The sequence below is a fragment of the Leuresthes tenuis genome, unplaced genomic scaffold (assembly GCF_036924035.1).
Source record: "Leuresthes tenuis unplaced genomic scaffold, fLeuTen1.0.hap1 SCAF_15, whole genome shotgun sequence".
NCBI lineage: Eukaryota > Metazoa > Chordata > Actinopteri > Atheriniformes > Atherinopsidae > Leuresthes > Leuresthes tenuis.
The window spans coordinates 17,684,195-17,695,407 of NW_027325369.1; the positions used below are offsets into that span (position 1 = coordinate 17,684,195).

Consider the following 11,213-nt stretch of genomic DNA (forward strand, 5'->3'; position numbering starts at 1 on the left):
CTCTATTTAGTGGTGACAGGCAGCGAAGGAATGTGCGTTTATTGAGCTGTAGCCTGGCTTGTCCTTATTCAGGAGCGTACAACACAACACGCTCATGTCTGAACCTGCTGCCGACCGTTGTGAGATTCCTTACTGCCAGTGAAATGGGCCTGTTGAGCCACATGAGAAATGCGTAACAACAACACAAGAGGCACAGTCGTGTGAGCGATGGTTCTCCACTCGTCAAATCTGAGTCCACATGAGCTTGAAATGCTTTATTGGATGTGATCGGGCGATCCTTAGCGGTGTAATTTGAAGGCAAATTGTGGGCCATAAACAAAAACCAAGGCGTTTTTAGTCCATGCAAGACACAGAGGCATAAACACAAACATGTGATGTAAATCTTTCGGGTGAGGTGTACCACTCATAATGAAACTTTTCCTGGTATGCAAATCAGAAAAAAAAAAGTATCCTTCATATTGTATTCTGTTAGTTTGCTGTTCCACATGAACACGAACAAATGACCACTCTCAATCAGGTCTTTTATTTGTAAGGCACCAGAGAAGCTTCCTTACTGCTAAAAGTATGATTCATTCTCAGAAGAGTACACAGTTGCTTGCTTACATGGTTTTTTTTTTTTCCATCCCAGGGATTTTTAAATGTGTTTAGAAACACATTCAACTGTTTTTTTTTTCATTTCCACAAAAAAAAAAAAGAAAAAAAAAATGAAAGGGGGATAAAACATTTACAAACCTAGAAACAATGTTACGTTTTACAATCTACCGAGAGCGAACAGGAGAGACAAAAACAGGAAAAACATGGTATACAACATTGTGCCTCATACTGCAGGCTCGTTATGCGCGGGCGGGCACACACACACACACACACACACCCAACACTAAAGTCTTCCATGATACACACATGTTAAAAAGCAGCTTTGAAACGTACAAAAATGCTTTAAAAAATATGTATATTGATATATTCATATGTATACAAATTGGCCCTTCACAGCAAAAAACAAACACAAACAATTCACATGTCCGAGTTTTGCCAAAAGGAGGTTTTCTACAGAGACCGAACGTGAGCAGTGTGGAGTGCAAACGAATGATCGGTTCCCGCGCTCCGTATACCACAGCCAACTCTCTCCAAACAGGGAACCCGTTCGCCAACACCTGCACCATCAGGAAGAACAACAGTAAAAGAGCGCGTGGAACCCCAGCTGAAGCCATTTTGAATGAATTTACAGGGGAGATGTTTCAGCTCTCATCTCGGACGTGCCCAGACATCAGTTTTGTCGGAGCTCTTGAGAAGTGCTCGCACTGTTGAGGTATGGAAACGAAGATGGGAAAGGAGCACAGGAGTCGGGGAAGAGAGCAGACCGACCTGGACCTTCTCAGATGCTTCGAATGACACCTGCCTTATTCACTTCATGCTGCGCTCGAGAGCACTGCTGCCCTCTGCTGGCCGCACAGTGAACTCGTCTCCTCCAGCGCGTGGGTTCAGTCCTACATACCAGCTGAAAGCATTATGCACAGTTCTTCTATGCAGCAACTAAAGACATGTGACATTCCACTCGCCGGATGTCAAACAATGACATAGAAACAATTACCTGTTCTCAGACGTGCACCCGGATTTGCTTCGGCCAACAATCAACCCTTTTTTTTTTGTTCCCCCCCCCCCCACAGATGCAAGCAGCTGCTCGTGTACTGTTCTGAACGAGGAGAGTGTTGAACGGTGTTCTTTGTCGGACTTTACACTATACTTTTCCCACTTCTCCCATGCAAGCACTCAAAAAGAAAACAAACAAAAAAAAAAAACAGCGTTTCAAACCCATGCCTACAATCTCCGAATGAATTTATTTACAGGGGTAATGTTTGATTGGATAATGAGCCGTTTTCGGCCACCAGGATGCGCATGGAGGGGGCGTGTTTACAGCGTTGTGATGACGCGAAGACGCGAGGCTTGTGGGTATAAAAGAAAGATTTAATCTGAAGCAAAACGAATTAAATATCACAGTTTGTGACAGATGAATGCAGTTTCTAGTTCTGTTTGTAATGACTTTGTAAAAGTGTGTGTGTGTGTTTATTCTTATTACCGAGGAGCACGTTCCTGTTTGCAGAGCTTTAGCAATTTAAGACATTTAAAAAAAAACAAAAAAAAAGAAAGAAAAAAAAAATCAAGAATGGGATTATTTTTTTTTGTTCTTTTCTTTTTTTAAGGAAGAGTTCACACATATCGAGCAAGACAGGAAAAAAGGCAGGTGTTTGATACAGTCTTAGCACAAACTGAAGAGCTATACAAAACTTGAAAAAACACAGTACTCCTCTCTGTCTCGGTTTTGAAATTCAGATCCTGTTCGAGTTTAGCCTAAAACTATTTTCAAACCAGCCGTGGCGTGTTTAAACGGGGCGTTTTAACGCGGGTACACAGCCAGCCCAGCTGTACTTAGACTCTAGGGTACTTTCATGAAAACGACATGTTGCAATCTTTCTTTTTTTCACCCCCAAGACCTTTAACTCTTTGATCTCAAGACGAGTCAATCCAATGTAACGCGTAGCAGCAACAGCTAAGCCTGTGAAATACAACTTGACCCAACTACAGATTTCTGGGCTCGAATGCACCTGACAAGCTAGAAGTCCAATCAAAAGCATTACACTAAACATCAGACTAAAATGTATTTTGGCTCCAAGAGCGCGAATTAATGATTCTTTTTATTATTTGGAAGAAAAGTAAATGGAACTATTGAGCGTCTTACTTTGCCCTCAAAGTGAAGTCGAAAGTTCCAGCGAACTGGGATGCTCTTCGAAACTGCTTATTGTGACTGGAACACGGCAGCGAGTGAAAAACAATCAGAGGTACTAGAGAGGACATGGAAATAAACACCGAGACGAGCCTGAAAAATTAATCTGAGAGAGGCAGGTTCGAGTTCAAGAGGCTGCCGATTTTGAATCCTCCTCACGCGTCTGGAAATGGGGAAACTTTATTCTTGGATTAACCCTAACAACAGTGGCTTACACTAAAAGAAAAGAAAAGAAAAAAAAAAGCATCTAATAAAAGCGTAGAAGCCAGAACCGAGTCTTTTACCACTAAAGAATAAGAACATTAACTCTGAGTTTCAGACTTTCCTCCTCTGCACATCCAGAAGTTTCAGCTCCGTCCTCTTTGCTCACCATCATCATCATCATCATCATCCCTGCGGTTACTCTTCTACAACATTCAGCAGCCAGACTTACATCAATCACCATTTACAGTTACAACCTAAACTTTTTTTTGTTTGTTTTTTGGGGTTTTTTTGTGTTTTTTTTTTTCTTCCAAGACTTGTGACACCTCATACCGTCCCCCATCCAAACCTCCTCGCTGCGTCTTCGCTAGTCTGACTTGTCTCCATCCTCTCCTCGGGGCGCTCTCTCCGCAGCTTCTCTGGCCTTGTCCTCCTTCACCGCCTGCGGCTGGCCGTGAGAGTAGTTGGCCAGGATGGAGGAGAGGGAGAGCAGGCCGGAGTTGGAGGAGACGGCAGGCAGGGAGGGTGGGGTGAGGCCCAGGGGCAGCGGGGTCACGGGCAGGGCCAGACCCTGGAGCTGGGACAGGTGCTGCACCTGCAGCTGTTGCTGCATTTAACACAAACAATGAAAGGGTTAGGCTGCAGCGAGGCATGTTTTCACACAACACAGTATTCTGTCACCGTTTCACATCTGCATCTGTTGCACATCAGCAGAAGATAAACTGAAATACTCAGACTTAATGTACTACTGTGAGGCCGAAGAGAAAATGTAAAATAGATGGACATAGTTTTATATGTGTGCATGGACAAATTCATCCAGAATAATGCAAAAACTTTAGTCTTTTATTTATTTATTTTTCCTGCCAAAGACACGTTTGAGGCTACTACTGAGAAATAGAACAATGCAACAGTCCAGAGTCTGACAGAGGTTACTTAAGGTTGTTTTTCCCCATCCTTCCAATTCTTAATTACTCTGCTGAGTATGAATTCTTTGCAGTTTTCCCTCTTCTTTACTGTAATTTTCAGAGTGCTAAGCAGCTGCGGCTTGTGGAGTATTTCTACATCTTTAAAATCAGCCGCATCGGGCCTTTCCTAAAAATGTTGACGAAACGCCAACCGTAAGCCGTACGGAACCCCAACCCAATTAAGGTTTTGAGCCTCAGAGTAAAAGCTATTTCAGCCGACGTGACTTTTGCAGGGTTTTCTTTCACACAGCTCGTGGACAGAATCGCAGCAGGACGTCTCTGGCAGAAGGACTAAGCCAGAATATGTTGCAGCAACATCTGGTGGACACTTGGAGGAAAGGCAGCGTCAGAAATCAATGGATCTGCTCACCCGTATGATGGAGTTCATCTCAGGAGGTGTGACCTGCTTGGCTCTCTCTATGGCACCCATGACTTGCTGTTGGTGCTGAAATAAAGATTCTTGTTCAAGCAGATGCAAAGAGGGGGTGTTTCACATGACTGACAATAACAATTCATATTACCGGTACTCCAAAAAAAGGATTAAAAGCCGAGTGTGTCAAATAATTGAAACCGTAACATCAGAATAGAGACAACGCAAGGAAGACAGAACGAGTGTAAACCCGCAGCTTATTTTTTGTGTGATCCACTGCGAGTCAAAGTTGGGGAAATACATGAAAGTGTGATGGTCAGTACCTCCTGCGAGAGGTACGGCAGCACCTGAGCACAGATCCCATTCAGTCTCTTCACTATTTCAGCCTGCAAAGAAAAGAGCAGCAAACACACACTCTCAGACCAGCAAACCACCAGAAATGACCCATCAATAGGAGGATGAACGGTAAGAAACTGCGATTTACCTGTTTGTGCATTTCAATGTTCAGCCCGTAAGACATTTCATAATACTGCGACACACAGAGGGTGACAAAGATGAGAGGTTATCAACCAAAGCTTCATTTAACACTTCTCACTTTAACAAAAATAGTCCCTCAGAACTAGAGCATACTCTCTGACATCTACCCATTTCATAGCTGATATGAGCGATCTATTGGGACATGTAGATGTAGATTTTCATTTAATTTGGCAGTCAGAGAAGCTATCGAGGTCTGCGGCTCGGGTTTGAAAGTGTGGGAGCTATTAAGCGACACGTGTTGCTCAGCTGATCTATCTTACAAAGAACATCCGTCGCCGAGAGTCAACGCCACACTTACCATGATATAGTGACGCTGCATCTCGGACTTTTCAGAGGCCAGTTTGTCACACTCCAACTTCAAACTGCAGATAACATTGAATGAGAACAGTAAAGATCAGTTCCGCTTGAGGGGAAAAGTCAAGCAGCTCAAGTTTCATCTTCAGACAGTGAGCGACCGCTTGGCAAAAAGCAGAAGGAGCATCGTTTCCAAATATGTCCGCTTGTTCGTACCAGAACATTAGAAACAAAAAATAAAATAAAAGTGAAGCCGAGATGGAACAAGGACTTTGTAAAGTACACCAAAATGTTAAAAACGTTTACAGCAAATGCTGCTGAGAGACAAACGACCTCTTAAGATGTAATTTTAAAACATAACTAAGAACATCTGCAGCTGACGGAAGAGGACAAAAATTGAGTTTAATGTATGATTAAGGAAGAGGGGAAGTTAACTAAAAAAAAAAAAAAATAAGAGAAAACCAAAAATGATCTGACAAACACTTCATCTTCGCATAAAATATGAGCACATTTTTTTCTCTCGTCAGCTTCATCCAATGTCTTAATATAAACTCATTTCTGGATTTCAAAACTGGAACACTCAAGAAAACAAATGAGACGGGGGAAATTTTAAGGTAAATAAATAAACAAAGAAGTTCAATTCAAGCAATCAGGAGTGATTTCAGTGTGTAAAAGGAAAGTCATCGAGCCTAAGCTGGACACCTGCGATCCTCAGGCAGCATTACATCCATTTAAAAAAAAAAAGGCTCATATAACCATGTGAGCAGAGGGATTACACAGGGAGACCCTCGCCAGTAACTACATTACAGTTACATTCATTTAAAAAAAAACAAAAAAACGTTACAGTCGTTAGGAGTCAGCATTGACTTCTCTGGGCTCGGACTTCGTCTGGGATGGACCATCACACAGTGGAAACCTGATTTTGTGGTCAGGTCAGATCAACCTGTATCCAAAATCTTCTAGGGAGGAAACGGAAACGTGTGCTGCAGACCAAAGACAAAAAGGACCACCCAGACTGTTATCAGAAACCAGTCCAAAAGCCAGGCTCTGGAACGGTATGAGGCGTTATCGCTGCCTTTGGCAAAGCTCACTTATGCCCCCGCGATGGCAGCATTACTGTTCCCTGAGATTTTAGAGCAGCATGAGCTGCCTGCCTTTAAGACGACATCTTTTCCAGGGACGTCCACGCATTTTTATTTTTATAAAACACGTTACAAGGGCCTGGCTGCAGAGGAAGAGTGAACAGGTACTGGGCCGGCAGGCCTGCAACTCCTGACCCGTCCGTGCCCAATAGAGAACGGGGTTATTAAATGATCCCACACTGCTGCACATGCTGAGACCATTGCCCGCAGGAAGAATGGGATGGGAAGAAAAGAAAGAAAGAAAGATTTCTTTGCTTGTTATCCTAAATGCCTTTTCGGGTTTCGCTAGAAGGAATGAAAAATACTACAAAGTAGAAAAAAGCTTTACTGTCCCAACAAAAAAGGATGCATATTAACCAATGAAATGAAGTTGACGAGAAAAAAAGAAATACATTGGGTTCGTACTGTCTGCAAAGCAATAAAAGTCAGCATGAATCCCATTTTTTTTCCCCCCATAGTCCCAACTTTTTCTGATTAGCGGATTCACTTCTTCTAAATAAACCGAAAACTGCCTTCAGTGGAGCTATTCCACCAAAGTTTGTTCTCGTAAAGGCTAAATCTCCTGAAAGCGACAACATAGCGAGCGTGCGCACGCTCGTGCTAACTGCTCGTGCTAACTGCTCACCTGTGGTACTGTGCTTGGAGGAACTGGAACTCATCCTTGATGCGGTCACAGGAGTCGGAGGTGGTGAACTTCAGAGGTTGACCGGACTGAGAGGACGCCTTGAGAAACAGAGCACAAACATCCCTCCATCAAACCCAGAAATACGTTTTCTCACCTTGGACTGCCGCAGATCCAGGCCCATGACTCTCAAACCTGTGCTTGGATTCGCATCCTTCGCTCCTGAACATTACGGACTGGTGAGCAAGGAGAGATTTAGACTCACCCTTCGCAGACAGCTGGCCACGTGCACATTTGTGCCCGCACTGCTGCAGTGTGCATGTTTTAATCAACGTTTGTTTAGAAACAGCAGCTTGATCTCTGAGATTAACACTTGGAGATGATAGGCTAAATGAATGTCGGCCCTGATCTTGCACAGTCCGTTGGACTGCCAGTACACTATCATCAGCCAGAGTGGAGTTGACCTTCACAGCAGTCTAAAAGAAACTGATATGAGACATCCGATGACACAGAAACACCAACCTCCTCTTTCAGGAGTACAAAGTGTGTTGGCAAAGGAAATGTGTTTACATAAGGCTGAGTGTGCCCTTGCAGACCGTATGTGAGTGGCATTTACAGGCTGGTTATGTATAGACTCCTCCGAAACCATCCGCACAAAGCTGTAATCCAGGGTTTATCTGGTTCCCTAAATCTCATTACTCTCTAAATAAGTGGCACAAGGGCAAGAGGTTTCCAGCTGGATTATGGGATTGAACGGCAAACAAGGAGTCATCCGGTGTCGCAGAGGTCAAAGCTCTGTCGGAAGTAAAAAAAAAAAACTCGAGCGCCAACGCTGGAATCGATTAATTCACAACGCTATTTGGTCAAGCTAAAGTAAAAACTGATCAAATGAGAAGCAAATTAAGCATGTCACAGGATGGCAGAGACCGGGCCCTTTAAGGAGGGGTCCCCTCCATTAATATTAATATATCCTACCCTAAAAAGCCCAAACTCACTCTCTTCTCAGTGCTAATATGTTGAATGTGGGTTGTATATGTTGTATTTTGATCTATTCTTGTCGAATTGCATTAAAAGTTCAAAGAAATCACTCTGAAATCAAATGGAGGAAAAAAATAAAAACAAAAGAGGAACTTGGAAATGCAGAAGTGAAACACCCAGTCAGCCTATAATTTGCAATGAAATCCAACCGGCACCATCTGCCTCATAAGCTGGGACACACTCTGCAAGACCAAAGTCGTGGAATCATTGATGTTGCCACTGCTAATGGCTAATTTCACTGCAGGAGGATGTCAGTAAGAGGTCTTCCTTTTTTGTTCGTGATTCAGACTATGCTGAAATCTGTATTAACTCACAGCAAGTATGCTGCTTCAGGCACATTTCCTTTTTTCCCAGTTGGTTCTTTTTCCGTGCCGGCAAAACGCAACCTTTTGGTTAACTTGCCACATATCTTCTACCTGCTTTATCGATGAGAGAAAAAAAAAAAAAAAGGACTGGGTGTAAATTAAGTATGGATTGTTACAAATATTTTGCTTTGGAAGTATCAGGTGGTGACGCGATGAGGTGAAATGGCAAGATGTGTCATAAATTGTTTTATAATGGCATTGTAGCCCTCGTGAATCGTGATCTAATCACACGTTCCCACACCTGACGCAGGTTGGAGCTGGCTGTGGTGCTTTCGGAAAATGCCCGGTGCCATTTTCTGTGCTTATGTTTTATGTTTAATGCAGATTATCAGCTGTTCTAAGGTGAAAAAATGTGAACATTTCAGTTGAGGTGCAACTACTGGTTAATGGTTGCAGATTAATGTCTTGATTAGCAGCTTTGGTCAACGAAATGTCTGAAAAAAATTGTGATTTTCATCTCAGTGAATCTCAGTGTGTGAGTATACAAAGGATTCGTTTCACTCAGCATCCAAAAGCCAGTCATTTATTCAGTTAAATATTCGGTTAGTGGACAAAGAAGACAAAGACAAAAGCCTGAGTGCCCACTGCTAAAGCCAGTAAAATGTTGGGATTTTTTATTTTGTTTTTTTTTATCCTTTAGCAAAAATGCCAAAGACGGTGCTTTGAGTTTGCCTTTCCTCTGTCGTATTAATGTAAAATGTACAGACTCCATGTGGCTGTGGCTTATTTAAAAAAAAAATTTTTTTGAATCATTCTGACATTTTGGAGACCAAGACATCCATTTTGCAGCTAATTTCCCTTTTTGTTTAGAACTTACCCACTGAGTTGCAGTGTTGCATACGCCAGCACACTAAGGTGAACACAACTGAATTACGCAGTCCGGTTTAACCTCACCGACCAACCATTGACTTGAATTAGCTGTTTTGAATTAAGGCTAGCTAACGACAGGCTGTTTACAGCCGCAAATACAGGCCACAAAAAGCGTTATGGCTACTATCTACGATGCTTTAAAGTTTCAAGATACCTTAATTTAACGGTACAGACGTGGTAAGGAGATGCAGGGACGTCTGGCATTGTGAGACGAGCTGACAGCTACCTGCAGCCAGCAGCGCTACTGTTTCTATCAGCTGTCGGCTGCTAGCTAGCGTTAGCTCAGCTTCTACCCGGGACAAGTTCAACTAACCAACTTACCGAGTGCCTTGATTGAGGAAACATCATGTCAGCAGTGTGTATCGCCGGGTTTCCTTGGTCAAATCGAACAACCAGGCTAGCTGGCTAAGCTAACAGGTCCCCAGATGATATTAAATGACTGGAGACGCTATTCGCACTTTGTACTCTGTCATCCTTTAAAATAACATTAGCTAAAGTCAAAGCAGCGGCAGCCGAAGATCGTCGTCTGGTCTTTGCAGTCAGAAACGCCGCTGTCTCCGAGGACGAAGGGGTAAACGAAAAGAAAAGGATGTTCAAAGGAAGAGCAGGTCTTAGGGAATAACGATAATGCTACACCTCCCCGGGGGAAACCCTGGATGTTGACACATGAGCCCCAGACTTTCCTCTGCTTTGAAGAGAGGAGAAGAATCACCCGGAACACAAACCGCGGAGCAGCGGAGGAGCGGGCGCCCCTTGTGACGCAGAGCTGAACTGACCGGGGAGCAGACCTGCCGCCATGGCCGCGCACAGAGACAGGGCGGCTGCACGGAAAGAGGCACCCCGGGCTGGCGCCCCAAAACGCCATTTTAAAGTGCTTTAGTTGTTCATTGTTAGAAAAATAAAACATATAATATATAAATATCATATTTTTTTTACTATCAAACTACAGCCTCAACAAAGGTGAGAGGTTGTTTGTGTAATGTACATGTTTGTGGATTGTTTAAACCCTATATTGAATTTAAAATATATGCACTACTGATATTTTGTACATACAAAATATTATGTCATTCATGTATGATAACGAGCCTAATGTTATTATATTATATATATATATACAGAGAGAGAGGGATATATGACAATAAGCTCTGTATGAGTGTCTAATGAGAAAAACAAAGTGTTTTGTAGAACCTCGCCAAGACCAATAATAATATGATAATAATATGATATATAATCTCAAGTACCCAACTGTAAAGTTGAATTGTATTGTGTAATATATATATATATATATATATATATATATATATATATATATATATATATGTTGATCTTTAACAACATGACGGGGGATAAGGATAGGATAGGTAAATGTTTACCACTGTATTGCATCATCTCTTCCTCTCAAACTGAAGTGCAAGCATTTGCAAGCTTATTAGAATAATTGCTATAGTTCTGACAGCAAAGTGTTTTCTTATTCTCACTTGATTTAGGATTTCAGTTGCTCAGCTTTGTCATACTGTGTGCTGATAAGCCAGATTGTCCCAGATAGAATTAAGTGAATATGGCATCCATGATTTCAAAATATAACGTTAAACTTTTGTTCATTCCACCAAAGGACAGCTTTTGACTTTTCTCAGTGTATTTAAAACGAGTGTCTTTGTTCATTTGTTTGGAGCACATATTCACTTGCATTGGTTTATGCGGCGATTTCCACCACATAATCGTATAATTTGTAGAATCATTGATGCAGTGCTACCTGGGAGCTTGAGGATCCCAGCAAATCAGTAAAGGGCTGATAGTTCACTATCATCAAATAGAATTTATAGATCCTGGTTGAAACAGACATGATTGGTGATATAAAACATTAAACTGCAGGGAACTGACCTTCTGTTCTTCGATTGCTGCTTTGACTTCCCGTCCACACTGCAATGCAGTTTTTTTCTTGCTTAAATTAAGCTGACTGAACGCTACACTGGCACCGAGTCTTTATGCATGGCAGTCACAACATTTTTGATTGATCTGGCTGGTCTCCA

The 11,213-nt window shown here is 42.4% G+C and overlaps 1 protein-coding gene across 1 annotated transcript; it reads right to left on the reverse strand.

The window, feature by feature from the left end:
• Positions 1-504: 504 nt before the first annotated feature.
• LOC140269866 (TLE family member 5-like) lies at positions 505-9,919 on the reverse strand. The gene is made up of 7 exons (XM_072364854.1): positions 9,505-9,919; positions 6,914-7,011; positions 5,151-5,214; positions 4,800-4,844; positions 4,639-4,701; positions 4,316-4,390; positions 505-3,587 (listed from the first exon to the last, which is right to left on the reverse strand). The coding sequence occupies exons 1-7, from the start codon at positions 9,529-9,531 to the stop codon at positions 3,348-3,350; spliced, it is 612 nt and encodes a 203-aa protein (XP_072220955.1). The 5' UTR covers positions 9,532-9,919; the 3' UTR covers positions 505-3,347.
• Positions 9,920-11,213: the final 1,294 nt, after the last annotated feature.